This window comes from Phaethon lepturus, unplaced genomic scaffold (assembly GCF_000687285.1).
Source record: "Phaethon lepturus isolate BGI_N335 unplaced genomic scaffold, ASM68728v1 scaffold11420, whole genome shotgun sequence".
NCBI classification, from domain to species: domain Eukaryota; kingdom Metazoa; phylum Chordata; class Aves; order Phaethontiformes; family Phaethontidae; genus Phaethon; species Phaethon lepturus.
Genome location: NW_010509859.1, coordinates 7,983 through 31,562, shown reverse-complemented (window position 1 = coordinate 31,562; position 23,580 = coordinate 7,983). Strand labels below are relative to the sequence as shown.

Genomic DNA, 23,580 nt, shown 5'->3' with positions numbered 1-23,580 from the left:
GCCCCTTTTGCTTTAATCAAGCTTGATAAATTCTAGAGTGTTCTGGACTGTTTCAGCTGGGAAGACTGCTCTTTTTGAAAACAAATTCAGTTTCTTATCTTCCATATGTGATAAAGGAGTGACTACAGAACCCTCCCTGAAGAGGCAGATTTTCAAGCCTCAGTGAGAAGATTAACTTGTGTTTTTAAAAAGTTTATTGCTGAAGCTTCCTCTTCCATTTTTATTTTCTTTTTTTTTTAATCAGAGCAGTATAGTTGAGAAATGCATAAAGTTTGCTGATGTTGGTAACTTTTAAAATATACATGTCTTCAAGATAGCACAATTTATGAGTTGCTTTTTATACAGAAGTTTATTACATACTATTGAAATATTTATAGAATAGCTAATTAAGGGATCCGTTTTATTTTTAGTATAGAGCGACAGAACATAGTGTGAAGCAAAAATTACTTAACTTCTGAGTTTCAGGGAAAGTGAGTAGGTTCCTGTCAAAACAATGGTTAAAATACAATCTTGTCCTTTCTCATAAATGAGATGTCACTAAATTGACAGCTTTATCCAGTGAACGTGGGCTGCTGCTAAATTTCTGTTTCTTTTCCAACTAATATTTTTCGGCCCCCTTACAAAGTTGGACTTCATTTAGGTTTTGAGTTTGGGCATGGGTTTTTAGCAGGGTTTTTGTAAAATCTGAACTATCATTTTGCTGGCTTAATGTTACTGCTAGACTACTTGCTGTCCTGTCCTTTTTTCAGCCCATGTCTCTTTCTTCTTAACAAGGTCAAATGAATTTAAACTGAAATTTCTGTGTGATTTAAGGAATTTTTTTTTCTTCCCATTTCACTTCCCATACTTTGCTATGGAAAGCCTAATTTAAGCTTATTAATTTATTTTTGTTTAGCATCTCACTTTAAATTTTGATAGCCTTTCTGTCATACGCCGAAATGATAAGGTGTGAGGTGAGGTAAGGCATGACAGAAGTTCAGGACAGAAGTGTGATGTAAAAAAAAGAACAATCTTGTATCTTTTTGTTTGTTTGTTTTTTGTTGTTTTTTTTTTGTTATATCCCTTCATGTTCTTTATCATACCTTCTCATGATAGGTGGAAAAGTGAAAGAATACTTCCTAAAGACTTTTGCAATTCTACTTTGGATAGAAGTGTTTTGAATGCTTTTAAAATAGTCATTCTATTGGAAAGTAGCATTTCTTTTGAAGGATGCAAGGAAGATAAATGGTAGATGTAACTTGCATCATTTGTATGGTTTAAACAGCTGTACCAGTATGGATGACATGCATTGACACGACTGATCTTGCTCAGCTGGATCATCTAAAGTTGTTGATAGTTGTTCAATGACTGGATTTATGTGATCATGAGGTAGTGGGGGTGGGGGAAGTTATCCTTTCCATACCACTTTGTTTCATGGTGTTCTTTCTGTGAAGTGAGAAGGTAGAAAGGATAAAAAATACTTTTCAGTGTTCTCTTTAAACGCTTTTAGCTGCACATCTTCTTATCCAGAGAATCTGTAACTGTTGCTACAATCTTTAGATTTTTGTGTTTGCCTACAGTAACTTCTTTGTCACCAAGCTCTATACTTGGTGAATCATTAATCCCATTTCCTGGTATGTACTTGAGGAAGCCACCACATTTTATTCTGAGGAAGCATGCTGTTACAGTTGGGATACTTTTAATTCTAGGTGGGATTTTGGTGTGGTTTTTGTTTGGGTTTGGGGGGGTTTGTGGGGTTTGGTTTTGTTTTGTTTTGTTTTTTTTTTACTCTTGTTTTTGTGGGTTTGTTTTGTTTTGTTTTTTTTTTTAGGTTTTCCTTGGAAAAAGTGTTATTGACAGATGTAAGCATTTGTTTTGAAAGGCAAATCTGATCTGAAGAATATTAGGAAATTAGCTGACTGTCTCTTCCTACAGGCTGTAGTGACAGCAAATAGATAGTTTGACATGATCACAGTGAGTATCTGCCTATGAGTTTGTAAGAGTGAAAGTAGTGACTGGACAGTTGCATAATAAAGCTGAAGGCATTAAAATATGTACTGTTTTGTAAGATAGTTGTGGGGTGAGAAGCTGAGTTTAAGAAATGCAGTGTTATCTGTGGCCCTTAAATGACTGAGGATCTTTAGAACAGAAAGATAAGAAAATGTTGAGGATCCAGAGAGAAATTTTAGTCTTTTCTCTCTTAAGCAGTATTTAAATTAATTCCTGTGATAACGATGGAGCTAAGATCAGAATGTATAGATTGCTTAAAGACTACTGCAGAATTGAGATATTTTAATGCTTTGGTAATAGAGGTGTCTATTTTTTCTTGTTAAAGATGACATACTAAGAAAGAATACTAACTATTTAATTTTCTCATTCATATTGCAGAATGGATGAGTTATTTATGCACAACAGGTGTGTCAGTCTGTGATATAGACTAAGATATAGCTTGCTAATTATTTCCTTATAGTAGGAAGTAGAGGAGGAAAATTCTTTAAAATCTCCCTTTGTGACTCCTTGAAGCTCTGAATCTCTTAATCCCTGCCTGTCATCTTGCTGATATAAGTCTTACTAGGTACTTTCTCAGCGTCATCCTTAAGTCCTTAAACTCTTGCAGATTATTGTGATTCCCTTAGTCTCTCCTTTTGAAGCACTGTAGGAGATATAACTAGGTGAACTATGTTGCATCAGAAGATGAGATGTAATTGCCTGCCAGTGCCAGACACAGTATGCAACTGCTAACAGGTAATCTCTCTTTAGCTGGAGTTTACACCTACAGTTACTTTCTTTGAGAAAGTTGGAAATATGTAAGAACTTATCCTGTCACCTCTGTCACTCCAATTTTGAAGTTGTATGTTTGTGACTGCAGCCCCTAAAAGGCTTAAACAGATAGTTCCAAAAGGACTTGACCTACATGAAATGATGTAACATTTGCTTTTGGCAACTTAATACAGATTTGTTTTCATAACTGATACTATTAGTAACTGTATGGGCGGTGTGACAAGATGCTTCACTTGAATAGATAAGGATACTAAGCTAACTTTTACACTGTATGGGAGTGATTTGATCCTGGTATTTTTGGCACCTCCCAACACTTTTAGATGGTGCAGTATCTGGTTTTTTGGTTTTTGTTTTGTTTAAGTTTCTGAAGTTCCTGTTCAAGAATTGATCTTTCAAATGCAAAAAGTAGGGGCAGCACAGGAGTGACTGAGGAGGGTGAATTTTTTGTCTTTTTGTTGGAGGATGTTTTCTAAATCTGAATGGTGTCACATTAAATATTTATTCTATATTGCTGATCACTTTTACTAGGGATGGAAGTAAAAAGTAATTCCCAGAGAAATTGGTAGTTGTTGCAGGGGGTGAAGTGTAAAGGGAAGAATTAAGGAGACTATTAAACAATGAAAAGTACAAAAACAGAGGCGAGGTGATTAAAAAGCATGTTAGTGGTTCTAAAAGAAAAAAAATAGTTAACTGGTGTTTTTGTTTTTACATTTGAGATAAAATAAAATTTGCTAATATTTAAGTGCACATACATCCTTTTATTTCAGTGAAAGTCATGTGGCTAGTTCAGCAGATAGCCAGCTTAATAAGGGTAACCTGTAATGCAGACCTGATTCTGTGGTCTACATGCAACAGCCAATTTCAAATTTGGCCTTCGTTGATAAGTTTGGCAAGCCTATCATCCCAGTAGGTCACATTCTCCGTGTGTCCCTTGTCCTTTTTATTGAGATAAAGGGGAAAGGCAATGTAGCTGTAATAGTTGTTAGTAAGGAGTCTCTCAGCTTCCACTTCTGGGGGATTTATTGTCTTGAAATCTGGGGACAGCATCCTTTGAAAAGAACTTCAGCCCAAATTACTGAAGAATTTAACTGCAAAAGAAAATGCAAATCTGGACATAGGCAGAGTAAGAAATAAATCAAGAAAAGTATTGTGAGGACAGGCAGAGGAGAAACAATACAAACAAACTTGAAATGTAACAGTTATGGCAGGGGAACTTGCTATGCTGCTTTTTTTTTTTTTCATTAAGAATTTTGCACATTTTTTGTGAAGTTACAGATGTATCTAGCATACTATTGTGTAGGGGTTTTTTATAGTTGAACCGCGTAGGAATGCTGTACACAATAAAATGTGAGGAAATTCTAACCTGCTCTTTGTTTGCTTGTTTTCCTAGTTTGTCTCTTGTGTGCGTTACCATGCAAGAAAAAAACCATCCTGTCTTTACTTTTATGGGATTGCTTTGAACTGTACTATTATACATCTTGTTTTATATTGATTTAGTTGTATGCAAGGAAAACAGGGTAACAATGAGGAAGAAAAATAATATACGTTGTGTATATCTATGTGCATGTATTATGTGAGTAAGTACGTGCATAGTTAGGTTTTGACTGGAAATCTTTGGTCATTCTGTTGAACTGAGAGTGTCTTAGTAATAATGTGTAGGAGGAGAATTTTGACTATTCAATACTAAGAAGTACATAGTTATATTAGGGGGGAAATCACAGTTATTGATAACAATACTTTAATATATTTGTGCTAATTAGTTTTTAGTGTATCTATGTATTTTACAAAAAAATCTGAAAGGGGAGGAGGGTAGCTTTGAAAATACAGTAAAACACTGAGAACTCAGTAAGCTCATTGTTAGAACGTAGACACTTATACAGTTTTAAAGATTTTTTTTTTTTAAAGTTGTTTTATAAAATAGTTTCTTGCACTTTACCTGCTGGCTTTTCAAATTGGTAGATAACATCTGAACTCCAGCAGAGTTTTATAATCCCCACGTGCTTAAATATACTAAATGTTCTTTTTCCATTAAGGTTAATGTTCGTGAAGAAATTGAAGAGTTTTTTCCAAGAATGTGGAAGATAAATCAAGATAAAAGAAGGCTAATGAAAAGTATTAAAGATCAGAAAATTAAAATTGAATGGGGGAAAAAATTGAACAGAAGATTGGTCAGATAGAAGCACTTGAATATTTTTTTAAGGCTATAATGAATTGTTTGAATTGGGGAAGAATACACGAAGTATGAAAAATGAAAAACTCAATGAAGAATGAAGAAAAGTAGAAAGCAAGAGTGAAGTAGAATTAAAAGAATCTGGAAGAATGAATGGGTCCTAGGTTAAGTAAATGTATGGTTTATGTTCCAGTGTCTGTATGATCAAGTTGTAGATGAATTTGCATGATTACTTAGTTAATAGAGAATTGGTGATCTGGTTCAAGCAGGGACCTATTTGAGGAAAGCATACAATATTAACAGTGGGTTAGCAAAATGAAATTTGTTTTGGAGGGTATTGCCTAACCACTTGTTTTTCAGGAGCAATCAATATAATAGAATTACTGTACTTTAAATGTTAGGAGTTAGGCATTTATACAACCAATACCATTTTTAATACTGTCTTTTTTGTTAGGAGTCTCGCTCCCAGTCAAAATCTCCAGCTGGGAGTCCTGCTCGTGTAAAATCGGAGAGCAGGTCAGGATCTCGCAGTCCATCGAGGGCTTCCAAACATTCTGAATCGCACTCTAGGTCAAGATCAAAATCAAGGTATGTCCAGGAAGTTATTTGTGTTAATTCAGTGTTACTGCTTATGCCTGTTCTTTTGGTGCATTGATGAGATTTCTTTTCCCCTTGTTGTATAAATTACAAACCTTCTGGGGTGTATTAACAGGGCTATGTTAATTTACATGTTAGTGGTGAACAAAATTTGGGAAAGATTCCATGAGCATGGGTATGAATAGAGGAAGTAATATAAATAGAAGTAGTAATGTAGAAATCACAACTAAAATTTGTAGGTTTATCTCTTCCAGAAGAGAGAGAAGGGATCGCATTTCAATTCAGAAGGGATTGCATCTCAAGTCTGTAAAAGCGCCTGCCTCCTTCCCCCGAAATCTTGGGGGGGGGCGGGGCAGGACTGGATGACACAACTCTTGTGTGGACCGCTCCTTTAGGAAAAAAAGAAAAGTCAAGTGAAAATGCAGCAAAGGTAGTCTGGGTTAGATACAAGGAGTAATCTCTGTAACTGTTGGAAAAGTTGAAAGATGCTACTTGGGAAAGTTCTTGACATTCCTTCATTGGAGTCTTCAAAAACAAAATCTAGGCTTCAAAAACAAAGTCGTAAAATTGCAGCTCAAATTGGGTGTGGATAGCTTCTGCACTTATGGGAGGTTTAAGATTTAAAATAATTTTTTGATGTGGCACATGTCCTTCTCTGTCCTTTTCTACCCCAAGTGTGTGTGTACAGAGGCAAAGTTTTATGGCTCTTAGTTCTGAGAGCTTGCTCAGAACAGAGGAAGAATGTCTGTCTTTTTTTCTCTAAATATGTCATAAATATTACTGGCTTATACTACCTATCTTCCCTTGTACCATCATACTGGTGAAAATGAATCATTCTTTCATTAATGGAGAGAGAAACCAGAAAACAGCATTTGTAGCTTTAGAGAAGGAAGAGGAATTGCATAGTATTATGTTTTACTCCCCCCACCCTCCACCAATTCTTGGGAGAGTTCAGTAATCCATCTCCCTTATTGATACACTTTATACTAGGGCAGCTGAAAAAGAGTTACTGTGCTCTGAATTCTCAGAGTTCTCAGCTTTTCTTTTTGCAATGTTAAGTCAGATAACTGCCTACCTGTTGTTGGGATATACTGCCTGTATGAAATCACGCAACTTTGATGGAATGGTGCCTGTTTAAAATTGAGCTTATCATTGGCTAGATGTCTGCAAAGAAATGCTTGAGGTGTTAAGTAGGGGGTTGTTTGTTGCTGAATAATTTGCAAGCCTAGGTGAAGTTCATTTCTAGATACTGCAGCACTGTAGTGATGCTAGATCTTTCAGTTCTTCAGCCAAGACAGTATTTGCAGTGTGGCATATCTGGTCTCTGTATTGTTGTGCAAGTATTAGTAACATGTGCAGCCAAGCTGATATAAGTTTAAACTTTGAACTTTGTGAAAACCGTTGTGAATGTAAATCTCATTTTACGCTAGAAGCACTCTCACAAAGTTAAAAATTATGCTACTAAGAGGGTTGTTAGAGATATTTAGATGTGCAAAGTAGAAGAAACGTAACTATTTTAATTGTAGAGAGCCTCTAAAAAAAAATATTCTTCTCTAGGAAATATAAGGCTTACAATTCGATACGTTATGTACCTATGACCTAACTAAAAGCTTTCTCTTTGTTGAAGATCCAGGTCCAGAAGACATTCGCACAGACGTTACACTCGTTCCAGATCCCATTCCCATTCTCATTCCCATAGGAGACGTTCTCGAAGCAGATCGTACACACCAGAATACCGTCGTCGAAGGAGCCGTAGTCATTCTCCAATGTCCAACAGGAGAAGGCACACTGGCAGCAGAGTATGTCATGTTCATCAAGGCTGAGTATCAACAAAACAATTGCTGCTTACATCAGTGTAGTCCAGGTTACCTGCAGGCTGAATTTGACCTGCTGTCCTGTCACTGCAGGATATGGAAATTTGGGGGTGGGGTGGGGGGCGGGGAGAGCAATCTGTTCTTACAACTGGGCACTTGGGCCTGCAGCTGGCAGGACAGTTGTAGAAATTAATTGAAAACCATATCATTGCAAGTCACTGTGTGTAGATAGGGTGACATCTGCTTCTGTCTGCTCTAGAAGTTGAACCCTTCTGATTTCTTTTTGGCTACAGTTCCATGTATATATACCCTTCACAAAAATGAGACGTTTTCTGTGTGTGCTTGCAACCTGACAGTATTGATAAGATTGACTAGAGGAGCCAAAGAGGAGAATTCTCAAGTGTTTATTTGTTTATAACATATAGCATCTTATGTTGAAGGTTGCTTGTGATTTTACACCTCTGAGTAATTTAATTTAACTTGAGGAAATAAACCTATGTGTTATTAGCTAATCTGTAAATCTTAATAGACTAGAAAAAGTTACAGTTACGGAGAGGATCAGTAAGCCCCTCAAAATGTAAATGAGAAGTATCTCTGTACGGACAAGACGAAGTACGAGTACACCAACGAAGATCTAAGATACTAATGTCACTGAGAGATTTCTCCAAATGGCCATCTTTATAATCCATTTCAGTGCCTCAGCTTCTGGTTCCACATTACTCCAGGCTGATACTAAATGAATGGTGTTACACATAGGTCTGCCTCTTCCTTGGTGAGGGCCGTGGTACTTTTCTGATCCTTTTAGTTTTAATCTGGTTTAATTTCTCCAAATTTTTTACTAATCCTGTCAAAAAGAGTATAGGTTTTTTGTGATCTTACCTTGGTGAAGCAGCAGACCAGATAATACCAATGTGAGGGAGAAGACAAGAGTGTATGGAAAACGGCAAGACTACAGCAGCCCTAATGTCCAGTGGCTTAAGCTGTTGTGAAGCAGCATTCATAGTTTCACTTTTTGTGGATTGTTGCCAGTGTGTAATCATGATGTAGTAGATATGTATCTAATGTCTTGAAAAATTGGCAGGAAAACTGAACTTCAAAGGGTTAGCAATTTTCCTGGTGAAAGATGAATGAATCCACTTCACTACTTTAGGAATACTAGAGTGTTTGCTCTGCAAAGAAGTCTTTTTGCCTTGGAAATGTCTCTGTGAAACATGAAACTTGTTTTCACAGTGAATTTCACATTAATTCTACGGAGTAGTTCTAGTAGTGTCAAAGCAAAACTCAAATCAACCAGATTTGAATCCCCTAAATAGCGAGGTCCTAAAGACACTAGGAAAATTTTGCCGCTTCTGATCTGGTAGAGAGAGCTTGCATACTGTGTGGGTAGGAGGCAGTACAAAAAACTAATACAAAAGCAGTCTTTTAGTCATCCACAGTCAGTTTAGTCATTCCAGTGGTGATGTAACTGTTGCTTGTCACTTAGATTCTCATTCTTGGTACTTCTCTTGCCTCAGAAAAGGTAATAGTGTTTAAAGGGGGGTGTAAAAAAACAAACCAACCAAAACAACAACAACAAAACACCAAAAAACCCACCCCAAAAAATTGATATGTACCATGTGAAGGCACTTCTCCAAACAATGATTTAAAAGACAGAGATTGCATTAGACTCAAAAGAGTTTGAATAATGAAAGGAGTATAGCTGTTAATGCCACTGAATTATCAGATAGATTATTAAACATCAATTAAATAATGTAATACTAAATATGGAGTAAAAAAGGAACTTAAACCTGTATAACAAAAACTTTCAGATGACAACTGCCAATTTTTGTTGTGCTAATAAGGAATTGTAGAAGATTCATGTCTTAAAACAAAAGTTTGAACTTTGACAAATGGAAAGAAAGAAACTTCAAATGTAAGGTAGTTTGGGCATCTTATTTTCACAATGGATTCCTGAACAAAAGCTCTGAAAAGAGCATGACAGAAGATCTAAACCTGTTTGTTCTTTGAATCAGGCTGAAAGGCAAGCTCTGAGGCATAAATTACCGTGCAATCAGTGGCTTTGAAAATCTGAAATTGAAATACAAAATTCAGCTGTGTCAACTTCCAGTTATTAGTTTAGCAGAAATATTATATCCGTATGCCTGTTTCTGCCATTTTAAATTGCTGCATCTAGTATAACAGGTGCCAGAAGCTTAACTGAAAAAATGTTAATTTTGATCAAAATAATTCTTACAGTGGAATTGGCATTAGATTAACTCTCTAGCATGTAGAGAAAATTTGATCCTAATAGATAAAATTGTACCTTCTACAATTGTACAATTTCATATTTGACTTCCCTTAATATTAAGTAGATCTGTATCCCACATCGTGTTAAGGAATCCAGAGTCTTGCTCTGGAAAAGTGCGTGCTTTTGGTTTAATTTCACAGAACTAGCTTTCAACACTTTGTTACTATCTACATGAAGGTGATTTTTCTTCCAGTTTACAAGAGCAAAGAGATAAACTTTCAAATGTGAACATTGACTTTCAGTATGGTTGGATGGGAAATGTTGAGGGGGAGGAATTTTTGGTAGAAGCTACATTATAGTTCAACTGCCTGTGCTTAGGAGCTCAAATGCATTTACAGTGTGCACTCTTTAGTACCAGTGGTGACCGTGCAGAAAGGCTGAAGGTGGGAGTTCAGGCTGGCTGACCTGTTCTTAGCGCAGACTTCTGTGTCATGTCTGCAGCTTGTTGGTGATTTAAGTGTGAAATACTAATAAAATAGATTTCTGTTTTTCTATAGCTTTTCTGTAATTGGAATGCTTAATTTTTATCAACTGAGTTTTTCACCAATGTGAGAAGTTTGTCTTTCATGATTTTTATTTCAGAAAAAAAGACAAAGTAGCTGCTTTCTGAAAACATCTTACATTTGGAATGATAATTGTTGAAGTATTAAGCTTTTTAATAAACTATGTTTTGTTTTCTTCAGATTAAAAGATTTTAATTATTGAGAAATTTTTATATGAGCACGTATAACTTGTTTTTTATAAACTTAATTGGAGTTGAACATCTGTTTCACCAGGCTAATCCAGATCCTAATACATGTCTTGGAGTGTTTGGTCTCAGTTTGTATACTACTGAGAGAGATTTGCGTGAAGTCTTTTCCCGTTATGGACCTTTGACTGGTGTTAATGTGGTTTATGATCAACGGACTGGACGATCAAGAGGATTTGCTTTCGTTTATTTTGAGAGAATTGATGATTCTAAAGAGGTAAATTCATGTTTTACTACTTTAAACAGGTGTGTTCTTTGTGCATGGTCTTCATGAATATCTCTGTTAAACAACACCCACCACCACCAAACCACCCCCCCCAAAATGTTTTTGAGTATGTATTCACTAGCAGGTTCTCACAGTGAGATTGAACAAAATATTTTAAATCGAACAACATGGCACTTTTAAACAGATGAAGTTCTGTTACAGTTCAATATTCAGATGCTTGGACATATTTTGAGCTTAAGCTGTCTTTACTGAATCACTAATGAGCATTGTGCTTTGATTTTTGGTCTGTTACTTCAAAATGAAAGTAAATCTTTAGACAGACACAGAAGCCTAGTGTTTTTGAAATATTTTTAAAAATAACTTTTCAAAGTAGTTTTCTGTATTTATGAAAATTATGAAGATTCTCCTTCCATTTTCTTCTCTAAAAGCATGTCGTCGTGCATTTGAAAAATAGCGGGATTTGTCTTGATTTGTGCCTTGGTCGTTGACTTTGCTAATTATACGGGTAGCTCTTTACGGCTGGACTGAGTTGTTAGTATACTTGATCTGTAAGGAAAGAATCAAAGAATACGAACAACAGCGTGTATTATGGTTCACCACAGTAAGCAGTACTGTGTGAGGATACTTGAGCTTTACTACATTTACTGAAATTTGTAGATGAAATTGCTATGAAAAGTAAAGGCACATCCTTTTTTCAAAATTTTTTTTTTCCTTAAGCCTTCACTGGGGGATTATCTCTTTTGGGCAAACTGAGTCACAGACTTCAAGCATCTTGTTTATGGATTAATAGTCTTGGGCAGATGTTTCAGATGCTGTTTGATTCTGTTTACATATGATGAGTATATTCATAATGCTTGGATATGACTCTTCTCATTTAGCATTGAAGTGAGGGAGGGTGACAGCTGTGGAACCTACTATCAGTAGCTGAAAAATGAAAACTGATGCCAGTTGATGGTGTTTTAATGGGGAAAAAAAAAAAAGTTTGTGGATGACTTGGTCGAACGGCTCAATTCTGATCTTTGACTGATTTCTGGTGTGGCCCAACAGAAAATTGGTTTATGGAAAGACTAGGATTTGTATATGCATATATGTGTGGTTGTTGCAGGTTATAGGGGTAAGTAAAAAGGCACAAAGCTTCCTTAAGTGTCCCTTCTGTATTTTCCCACTATCACTTGGACAGATTGAGAGAGGAGTTAATGAGGTAGATAGCTGTATATCCATCTGTAGTGACCTGCCCTCTTCTGACTTTTAGCCATGTGTTTCTTTGCACCCTGAGTTTGGGATTTTGAAAATGTGACTGTTTTATAGAACTTTTAACATCCAAAATACTTGCACAGAATTTGTTGTCACATTCATGTGCCAGTATTGTCTATTTCACAACTTCATATGTCTCTAGAAGTAGGATTTTTCCGTAGTTTCTATGGGCAATGGTCATGCATGATACCATGCATTTCTTAAAAATGTTCCGTGTAAATAGCATGAAGTAATTTGTTTAGTATAAAGCTGTTTTGGCAGATACTACGAAACTGGAATGCAAAGGGAAAAAAGGGATATTATTTGCAGTCAGAAATACAGAAATAAAGATGAGCACCTTAAGCAGGAACTGATATAATTTGGAATGTAATTAAACCCATTTTTTTCCCTCACCAACATGTTGGTGCATGAACAGGGTGACAGGATGCAAAACCTCACAACACTTAGAATTTACATAACTGAAATACTTTGGCAGAAAGGACAGGAGAAAAACTTGTTTATATGATCTATTTCATGGGCCTTGAGGACAGATTTGAAGATGGTAAGTGGTAGCTAGTGTAGGAAAAGGATATAGCCATTGGCATGAAACTGTGACAGGCCCTGTAGGAGAACACTGAAGGACATGAAGTAATTATCTGTGTGGAAGACAGATCAAATCTGAAAAGTTGAGTATGCATAAAAGCAATGACACTTGAATTACTTTTGTTATGAGTAAATAGCTTTCCTCGGAAAAACAGAAACAGAGAAAACAAACAAACAAACTCCAAACCCCCAACATCCTAAGCATCCAGATAAAGAGACTATAAAACTCTAGATGAGATGTTGAACTGAATTCCAGCCCTTTTAAAGCGGTCATAAATGGATTAAATATGTGTAGAACTCTACAGAAAAATGAGTATTTCCCATTGTTGTGATTTAGCCCCAGATGGCAACTAAGCATCACACAACTGCTCACTTACCTTGTGGTGTGTCTCCCCCCTAGGGTGGGATATGAGAGGGAATAGGAAAAAACCCTCATGGATTGAGCTAAAAGCCGTTTAATAGACAGGAAAGGAAGAAGAAATAATAATACTAATGTTTCTGATAAAAGAATATACAAAAACAAGTGTGGCACAATGTAACAATTGCTTACCACCTGGTGATGGATAGCCTGTCCCCAAGCAGTGATTCCTGCACCCCGGCCAACTCCAGTTTACGTACTGGGCATGACGTTATACGGTAGGGAACAGCCTTTTGGCCAGCCTGGGTCAACTGTCCTGGCTGTGCCCCCTCCCAGCTTCTTGTGCACCTCCCTGCTGGCAGAGCGGGGGGAGCTGAAAAGTCCTTGACTGAGTATAAGCCCTACAACTGCTTAGCAACAACCAAAAACATCAGTGTGTTACCAACACGATTCTTGTACTAAATCCAAAACACAGCACTATATCAGATATTTGGAAGAAAAACTGTATCCCAGCTGAAACCAGGACATCCATCACCTTCACTGTTGTCCTTCCAAGAGAGGTAACAAAGGGAAGCCTCTCAGCTGACATGCTCTCAAACACTGTTAATACTAAAATTCAACAGCAAATGAATTGTGAGTAGTTACGTTTAAACTTTCTTAGTTTAAGATAGGTCAGTATCAGTATTGTGTGGATTCTGTTGCAGCTAAAATTCCTCAGGATCTTTGTCATCACTGGTTACCACTCTTACAAATTGGATCAGTTATCAAGCTCGTTAAAACATCGCTATGTGTCAAGATTCTGAAACCCAGCGATGCAATGTTTCTAGTACTATATGATGGTAAAGACATTTTGAATTGTCAACTAGCTCAATGTTGTGGAAATCCATAGGCAATGTAAAATAGCCTTTCTTAAACGTGTCCTAAAAATATCAAAGGGGCAGTAATAAAGTTTATTTTCACCTAAACTGTTTTAGACTTTCAGAACTTCTGATTGATTACAGCACCATAGTAGCCTTGTCGTTAGCTATTTATGATCATCTTGGTTATAAAGAGGAGCAGAGACTTAGCTTTTGATAACTACTAGGTAGAGCAGCTGTCAGAGCATCACAGTAGCTTCAGTCATTCCATCTTAACAGGACTGGGAAGGAAATGTCATATGCATGTATCCATTCTGAAGGAGATTACTTGTGGAATCTCTTCTACTCTATTTGAAACTCTACTGAGATTGAGATGAAACTTTTTTTGTGACAGAAGGTTCCTTTTCCATCAAATGCCTTTTATTGCAATGGTCTAGTGTTTGCAAGATAGCACTTGACTAGATTGTTACGTTCTGACCCATATTGAACATTCTTTTGGACACTGTCTTCAGTTGAAAGTGTGATAGACAGTAAATGTTGAGGATTGATGGTGGTTTGTCCAGAAAAATCTGAGGTTTTTCTGTGCTAATGTTCTTTTTGGTGTGCTTGTTCAAAGCCTGTTTGAAAAGCTTATGTTACTATGTACCTTCTTTCAGAAGAAGGAATGTTGTCTCTTATGTGTGTAGTGGTTTTCTTTTTTTATGACATGATGTTGTTTTTCTTAGAAAAGTTTTGTGGGTTTTTTTTTTTAAGTACTATTTGGTATTGCTTTTTTGCCTTGTATGTTGCAGTGTCTTGTCTTATGTTGGCCACCCTTCTGCTAAGTCTTCAGAACCACATATGCACCATTATGCAAAAACCAAGCTCTGTAAACATCTATTGAAGACCTGTTTCTCAAGATTGGCATTCTTTCTTGCATAGTTCTCAGTATTGGCAATGCTGGCACTTGAGCCAGTGTTGTAATATTGCAGTTCTCCAGTATTTTTGCTAAATTATAGAAGATATTCACCTGCCCATCACACTAGGATTTTCCTCCTGTGTTTAGAGAAACACAAGCTTTTACATACTAGGATGAGGAAGAGGGGGGGAAAAGAAAGGTGTGGGGGGGTGATTGTCTCAGGGTTAACAATAAATTGAGAGGATTATGAGTAAAAAGTGCTGTCTGTTCTAGGGAGATGATTCTTACGACAGTTACCAGAGATTTCATATGCAACAATCCAGCTTTTCAGTAACTCAGAATATGAAATATTAGTTGTTCTTTAAACTGAGGCTACTGTGAATGTACTATATGTCTTTAGCAAGAACTCATCTGAGAATCATTAGCTACAGCAGTTGTTGGCAACATGGAATTTTCTGTTTTCTAACGCTAGTTATATGCTCTTCACAGTTTTAACCATCTTTCAGAAGCGTTTTCTGAAGTAGTGTTCATTAGCAATCAAGACAAACTTTATACAGACAAACTGAACTATTTATATAAGATAGTTGCCAAAGACCAGAATAATAACAAGGTTTATAATTTTCATTTGCAAGACATTTAATCTGTGGTGCAAGCAGACCAGCTTAGAAGCACTATTATTGACCAAAACTTCTTCCATAGCTTGAAGAAATGCTTTAAGTATTGCTTCTGGTATCAAAAGGGACCCTTGATATATGAGAAAAGAAGGCAAGAAGGTCTCAAATATTTGGAATTACAAGTTACAAACTTCTGGAGGCTCTGAAGTACCATGAAATTGCTAATACTTGCAGGAACATATCCAGTTACTCACTCTGGTTTTCTAAAATCCTGTATTTCTTGACTCTGAAACTCTTTTAAAGTATACTTGAAAGGGGGTACATTTAATCAGTAGTTGTTTAAGCTTAGAAAATTATGTATTAAAGAATTATCATTGACAATATTCTAATACTATTTTCAAAAACAATCTTAAACAAGAGACTATAAATTGACTCTTGTTCAAAGGTGAAATGGACACTTAAATTCAACTTTGCAGACTGCAGTAAGTGTAAGAAGCTGGGTTTCTTAATTTCTGTTTTCATTCCATCAGATTTTTTGATATTTTTTCAGAATGTCCTTTCAGATGTCCTTGTTAAATCCAGACCTGAGCTAGTGATGCCAGTATACTGGAGGGAGAAAAGCTAATCTATTATGTCTGTTTATCCCATGTGTGATGTGTTTATTGGTGGCATGAAATACAATACAGGAGGATTTCACATAAAAAACAAACAAGAACCCCCCCCAAAAACACAACAAACAAAAAAGACAGTATCTTATATAGTTGTTTTTAAATCATGAAAACACATTTTCAAAATGAGTCCTAACATAAATTGCTCACATTTGACTATTCTAGTGTATTCAATGCGTACGTCACTAGCTTTGTAGTGATGTCACATCACTGAAGTAATTCAAAGCAGTTAGACGCAATTGAAATGAAGGCTTGATGATCTTCTGTACAATACAAATGGTATCTTGAACTCCATAGTAGAAATGTAAAGTGACTGTGACATCTGCCATGCCGAGTCAAGTTCTTTCCCTCCCTCCCCACATCCCTCCTCCAGTGACCACAGTGCAGGTTGCAGAAAATGGCCCACACTGTTTCCTTGTCCAAGCTGCTCTTTGTGGCATTATCCAGACTGAAAGATTATTTAATTTCTTTCAGTGAATTCTTGATTGCTTAACTGATACCAGTCACCGGTGTAGGTTTGTGCATATAATTAAAAGTTCAGTGTTTCCAAACTTGTTCTACTCTACCTAAATGCTAATACATGTAAAAAATACCACATACCAATTTCATTTGATATTTATTATAGTATCTGTTAAATGTAATGTTTGCTTTCTAACTGTTTTGAGCCACTGGAGGCCATGATCCTATAGTTTGGGAACTGCTCATTTTGTCAAACACCTTACAGATAATAATTTGAAGGAGTTTTGTTATTATGGGTAGACTGCTGTAGGTTTAAAACTGTAATGTAAGATGGAATTATCACCTGTGCCATTTTCAGTCCTTATTCTCTGTTCTCTGACTGCAAACATATAGATGTCTATTCTGGCCTACAAAGTCTGTTTTTCCTTAAAATTTGCAACCAAAACTAGTAGTACATGTTTACAGGAATCCTGTTCGCATGCTTGCTTACTATCATCTTGCAAAAGCCATGCAAGTCTTTTTAACAGCATTCAGATACTTGGGAGAAAATCCAGGTTGGAATAAAAATGGACTGTTGACAGTTAAAGGCTCCTAAGAGGGTATTGTGTGTCTTAAGCCACAATATAATTGGATTTTTCTCTTCAAAATGTTTCATTTGATGGTCTGGAAAATACAATTCTGTCTTTTAAACAATATTTGAGAATGTCTTCTGCATTGTTAGAGTGAATGTGCAATTTTTTTCCCTTTGACATTTAAATGTTTCTAACATAGCATTCATGCATCTGAAAAAACAGCAAGAAAAGCAAACCAAAATTTGTTTTGACTATGGCATGCTAGTCTAATGAAATTGTAAAATCCAAAATTCGATTATAGACTGTTTTAACTTTAAAGAAAACACAAAACTGTCCGTAATTAGAATCACTAATATGTTTTTACAGCCTTTATACAAAATAAATACTGTTGTATTGCTTGTCTGAAACAAGGTTTTCAAATAGGGCTTTTGGTCGTGTTGCAACAGTCGTTAGCTAATAATGTCAACTTAAGTACTTTGTTTCAAAGACTTGAGATGTGCACATTAGGAATGATGCAGAGAATGTGAACACATCTTTGGAAGGAATTTCCAGTTGCTAATGACTGAATGTGAGTGATACATACAATCAATTGTTGTTGGATTCATAATGGCTTGTTGTATGCAGTCAAAACTGTAGAAGACCTTGTTATGTCTGCATATCTATTAAAGATTTCTATTATTTTAACTTTTTTGTTAGCAGCTACTGCTGACAGCTGTTGAAAGCTAAGAAAACTAAAGTTTTAATATTATGTGGGTCATTAGACATTGTGACCAGGGTGTCTGAGTTTCATGCAGACTGCTAGCTATGAACTGATCATTATCCACTGAAACGTAACACATTTCTTAGTACTTCCAAAACAAACAATCAGGTCTCAAAATTGGCTCTTCATTTGTCTTGCTGGTATGTGGCTCTTCTCTGTACTGCTCCCTGTGTCAAAAAAACTCTTCCTCTTTAGAAGTGTTTGCTCTCTTAACTCAAGGAGACACATGTGCCAGATGTTTTGGATTTAAGATAGCTTAGCTGACAAGAAGCTTATTACTCTGCAAGTTGTTGATTGGACATAAATATCCCATGAAGCAGAAAATTCCTTACCTTTCAAGATAACATGCATATTGCTGCATTTCCAGAAAGATGCTTTTCATAACGAAGCTAATTTTTCAGCTATACATTTGCATCCTTCATTTTTAGATTTGAGCACACTCACATTCCTAGGATGTGTATGCAGATTTATTTTAATTTAGATCGTCCTTGTGGAACAGGACTTTAAAAAAAAGAAGAGCCTCAAGGATAGGAAACTAAAGCTCATGATCATGTTTTATTCACAAAACATACTTAGTGTATGTTGGAAGACTTGAAATGCTCTTTGGCTCTGCCTTGCGGTTAGGTACATGTCATTGTTAGATTTTTGTATGGGAACAGAACTCACTAGGTGGCGATATAGCATAGATATAAACAGCATTATTAAAACACAAACTAAGTGTAGTTAAATAGGCTAGTGATAATTCAGTCACTTCCAGTTTGGGGGCACCACAGTTAAGTCATGTGGGTGTCAGCTTTTTGTTTCCTCCTCTATAGCTTGTATGTTAATTCAGTAAGGTTCTTGTTAGAGACCTGCAAAAAGTTACATTTCTGAATAGTTGTTTGTTTCATTATTTAAAAAAAAAAAAAAAGAAAAAAAAAATGCTCTGCTTAGAGGTGCCTTCATGTTTTGAGGTTGTTTATTGTTCCTCACAGTTAAATAATAGCAAAGCAGCTTTTTTCTTTAAGTCAAGATTATAACAGTCTCTTCTCCACACATGAAAAGTGAAAATAATTTATATTGGGCTAAGTGCTGTGCTTAGTGTCATGAACTAAGTGGTGTGTACTAGTATTTCAGAGATCCTAGAGCAGCTGATGAAAGAATTAAAAAAAAAAAAAGTGCTTTGCAAATTTTAATAGCTTTAAAGTCCAGCATTAACTGTTTGCTAAATTCTTAAAGTTGTGGGTTGGCTGTTTGTTGGTTTGGGGGGTTTTTTGGTTGTTTTTTTTTAAGTTAGTGTCACATGAATATAATTCTCAAAAGTACGCCATGCTCCTTTGAAAAACTGTTTTCATGATTTTGAGTTTGTGAAAGGCCATTGTATTGATTCTCAAAGACTAAAGAAGCAGGGGCTAGAACACCCAGTGAGTGTGTGCACAAGCTGCGGGTGGGTCTGAAGGCACAGGCTTCTCAAGTGCAGACCCTTATGTGTATCGCTTTAGCGAGCTGCTATTGTGAGAGTGAGTGGGGAGGAAGGTTGTAATTAGGTATCCATGTAGGCTGAACCCGCCATTTTACTAAGCTCTGCTGGAGTAGGTCCTTGTAAGGGAGATGGCAGGAGGCTGGGAGAGCATGAAATGGCAGCCGACTAGCAGTAATCCAGCCATATGCACCCTACAGGAAGCCACTGTTTTGCACAGCTTTTGAATCCGCCCGTCCCTTCTGGGTCAGAGACGGCGGTAGGAAAGATGCATTTTTCAGGAAAAGCTGTTTTGACTTTCACTTTACCTTTCTGATGGGTAGAAGACAAAGTCTAGGGAAAGTGATTCTGTTAGTGGTTAGCACTGTGCTCTCTTAAGAAAGGATTATGTGTCACGTTATTCCGGTACCCCAGTGCAGTCTTGTAACGCTGCCGGCAAATGGGCCAGGGGACAGGGATGAGCCATTCGCCACAGTGGGGCACTAGTAACCAGTTTTGATAAAACAACTTCAGGGCTTGTTTTTCTGATGGAAAATAATGTAGTTTGTACATAGCATTTCGTAGTCACTAGTAGGTTGCAGGTTTCACGTCCCTGTTCTTTGTCTCTCCTGCAGGCAATGGAGCATGCAAACGGTATGGAGCTGGATGGCAGGAGGATTCGGGTGGATTACTCAATCACCAAAAGAGCACATACACCCACCCCAGGCATCTACATGGGCAGGCCAACACAGTAAGGAGTTCACTCATTTCCTGTAATGGGACTAAAATTGATTTAAACTGAGTATTTGGAGTCTGGTTAAAGAAACAGAGCTACAGATACTTTTTTGAAATTTTAAAGTTATGCCAATTGTCTTTTATCACAAAGTTATTAATATTAAGAATGTGTTACTGTGGTTCATGTACACTATTAAATCCTACTGTTGTTTATTGTATTTTTATTTATTTAAAAAAAACTGAAGGAGTTATTCTGTCATATGTTATGTTTTTTTTAAATCACAAAATGGTAGGGGTTGGAAGGGACCTCTGAAGATCATCAGGTCCAACCCCCTGCCAAGGCAGGAAATATCCCAGCATAGTCAGTTAATGCACCCTTATCTTACTAAATACTAAGGTACCCGTTTGCCTTCGATTTTGATGGGAATCGGGCTCAAATCCCTGGTGGGTTTTCTAGGGTTTTTTGAAGTGTTTTTCTTTAAGTGTGTTGTTTTAGGTTGTTTCATGGCATAGTCTTAATTGTCTTATTTACAAGAACACTTAAAAAAGCTTTTAAATAATTTAAATCAAGATGAAAAGTAGATCTCTGAAGGTTTTTTTTTTGCTTTTTCCCTAATAGCAGTGGAGGAGGTGGTGGTGGTGGAGCAGGTCGTCGCCGTGACTCATATTATGATAGGGGGTATGACAGAGGATATGACAGATACGAAGAATATGACTACAGATACAGGTACCTAATTTTTGTTTCTGTATGAACAGTAGATTTGTTCAAAAAATGGAAAAGTTAGGTCATAAAAAATGTTAGTCAGTTTGTAGCAAGATTCTGCATACATGCGTGCTATGTGTTAGAGCCTCATTAGGTTTTGTGGGATTAAAGTAGTTGTAATCTTCACTGTTTATGTAATTCAGTTATACAGTAAACAGTTGGGCAAGGGTTTAATTTTGCTACCTGAAGGAGGTAGAGCATGTGCACTGCGAATCTAGTGGACAGATAGAAAGGGAACTCGTTTTTCCATGCTGTATATAGAACCAGGGACTGCTGATACACTCTGCTGTTTAAAAAGGGGTTATTTGTAGATAGGATTTTTAATGCTTGACATTTCATAACCATCTCACTGTTTTGAAAGTTATCTAGTTTCACAGAATATTGTTCAACAAGAATTGTAGACATCTGGAAAAGCACTTCATGTGTTTGCAAGGCCAGTGAGAGTTTATTAAATTTTTTTGTTGGAGAATATCTTACAGTTTTAAGCACATCAAATAGCGAAATATAAAAGCATTTGTTAAATAACTGTAAGCCACAGCCAAATAAAGCTGAAATCATTCATGCAGGCCAAGTCTTTCAGTGCTAAGGAAATGGTTCTGTTGTGTGGAAGTGATGTGAATAAGGCTTCTTTCATAATGGATGTTGTTGGGTGTCTTTTTTAATTTCCTTTAAAGGAGACGATCACCATCACCTTATTATAGTCGATACCGATCACGATCAAGATCCCGTTCCTATAGTCCAAGTAAGTAAATGCAAGTGAATAAATAAGAAACGGACTGCCTTAAACCTTGTTACCAGTATTAATCGACCAATGGAGATTCTGAATATGAAAACAAAAAAAGCTGGGAACATTAAAGCTGAGATCATGTGTGTACAGTTAGTTTATAGTAATTGTGTCATCTTTTCTTCTTTTTTTCCCTTCCCCCCCCCCCCCCCAGGGCGCTACTGAAGATCAGAAGAGTTACAGTTGAGGACATGATTTTTAAATACAAAGTTCAGATCTTAGCTTCCCTACTGCTTTTCCTCCCATCCTCCCTTCCTCGTCCTCCATCCAGCTCTTTTACAAATCTTTGGTTCATTTAGAATATACATATTTTTCAGTTGAAGTATTCCTGTTTTCCATCCCTCCTTGTTGTAATACTCTTAAATATTGTAATTGTTGTAGTTTTTGTGTAGTAAAACATCTTAAGCAAAATGAAATAGACAACCCAAAGTGCTGATCTGTTTTGGAAGTCATTCCTATTTTGTTTTTTAAACAATTGGACTCCTAACTAATCAGAAGAGAGCATTGATATTTTTAAAGCTTGCATGTCATATGTAATATACACACTCAGATACTTTAATATAAACCTGCATTTCCAAGTAACTTGTTAATCTTTCTGTTAAAATGTTTACCTATTACTTTGATAAACAAGTAACGACTTGAGCCTTTTCTGTAATGACAAATTTACTTAGATAGTCATGAACCAGAGGAGATCTTTTTTTTTGTTTTTTTTTTTTTGGTCAGGTAGTTGCTTTGAGTGTAGACTATTTGAGCTAGAGCAAAATTTTGTATTTGACTGACTGGGAAAATAGATCCTTGTACACTCAAAATTAAGCCTGTGTTTTACAGATAAAGTTTCTGGATTACTACACAGTGGATAACATTTGAAGTTGAAACTGTAAAAATCCTAGGATTTCTATTGTACTTGGTTGAATATTTCCCCTTAATTGGTGCAGGAGAAAAATATTTATTGAACATAGCAATTAGTTATATAATTTGCTGTTTGTTTAAAGGAAAAAATCACTAACTTTTTGGCATTGCAGTAATGATCAAGTTTTGTTTCCAGTCGTTTTTGGAGTTTTGAAAGTATGGATGGAAAAACTTACAACTACATGTAAACCTTTTTTTCCCTTCAATAAAAGTTAATTCCACTGAGATGTGGTTTCTTGTCTTTTGTTCGACCTTTTGTGTCCCCTTGGAATATAGCTTAAACAAGACATGATATTGCCGTACGGATAATAAAGTCAGCAGTTATCTGTCTTCTCAGGAGCCTTGTCTTCGCTGAGAATCAGCGTGTGGTTATGTGGAATGGCGAAGCAGAGCGGGTAGTCCAGCTTTCTCTTGTGCCATCTTTGGCACTTGCTGGCGTCATGGTGAGATGGTTTAAGGAGAGGAACACTACTGACTTTGTTTAGACTTCTGGCAAGTTTTGCCATCTGAAATAACTCGCCATGTGGCTGGTTGAATGTCGATGTTGGCACAGCAAAAGGAAGAGCACTACAAAGCCCTCACAGCAAAAATCCTTTCATACTGATTGTCAGGGAATGCCACCAAAAGAGTCTGCCATAATTTTAAGAGGGTAAGCGTATGAAATGTCATTTTGTTAACTATTTCTGAATGTCAGTGCCAGGAGCTATTAATGAGTAATTAAAATAGTTGGATGTGTGTTAGTGTTTCTTTTAAAAGCTTGGTACAATATACCACGAAAAATCGGTGACAGAACAAGTTCTGTTTCTCAATACTTCTTATCAATTGTGGTTTATCCGTAAAACTCTTTGTAAAATGAAAGCAAACGGTCTGAAACACTGGAATTTGATAATCTTGAACTCTGATTTTACTGGTATTTGGTGTTCCAGAAAAATTAAGAAATTTTAAGATGATTTTTGGTTTACTTTGTAAACCAAAGTGCCAAAGTCTCAACATGGAGAACTTGGTATTTTTGATTTTGTTTTGCTCTTTCAAAATTAAGGAGAGAAGTGTGCAGAAATAGCGAGGCAACTGGAGGCAAAAGCATGGGAAATAGCTGCAGGGCTGGTTGTGGGAGGCCTGCAGGCTCAGGGAATGATGATAGCGGGAAGCAAGAGGGGTGGCTACTTCTTGCCAGGTTATGGTATTTGTGTGCTGTAATCGTCAAGGGTTGAGATGTTGTGTTAGTCAGGTAGGGCACAGTTGGACAAACCTGTTGCCTGGAAGCTACAGCCAGAAAGGAGTGTCTCAGTCCTTAGCTTGGAGATTGTTTCTTCCAACAGTTAGACCT

At 36.6% G+C, this 23,580-nt stretch overlaps 1 protein-coding gene across 1 annotated transcript; it reads left to right on the top strand.

The window, feature by feature from the left end:
- Nucleotides 1-965: 965 nt before the first annotated feature.
- TRA2A (transformer 2 alpha homolog (Drosophila)) lies at nt 966-22,478 on the top strand. Its single transcript, XM_010288982.1, has 8 exons — nt 966-989; nt 5,388-5,518; nt 7,155-7,326; nt 10,405-10,593; nt 19,698-19,813; nt 20,417-20,524; nt 21,235-21,302; nt 21,499-22,478. The coding sequence occupies exons 1-8, from the start codon at nt 966-968 to the stop codon at nt 21,507-21,509; spliced, it is 819 nt and encodes a 272-aa protein (XP_010287284.1). The 3' UTR covers nt 21,510-22,478.
- The last annotated feature ends 1,102 nt before the right edge of the window (nt 22,479-23,580 follow it).

What these genes read in the sequence shown, in the direction of transcription:
- TRA2A (XM_010288982.1), top strand. Translation starts at nt 966, where the DNA reads ATGACAGAAGTTCAGGACAGAAGT. An exon ending in AGGTCAAGATCAAAATCAAG is followed by an intron (nt 5,519 to 7,154) that starts GTATGTCCAGGA and finishes TCTTTGTTGAAG; the next exon opens with ATCCAGGTCCAGAAGACATT. An exon ending in TACATGGGCAGGCCAACACA is followed by an intron (nt 19,814 to 20,416) that starts GTAAGGAGTTCA and finishes TTTCCCTAATAG; the next exon opens with CAGTGGAGGAGGTGGTGGTG.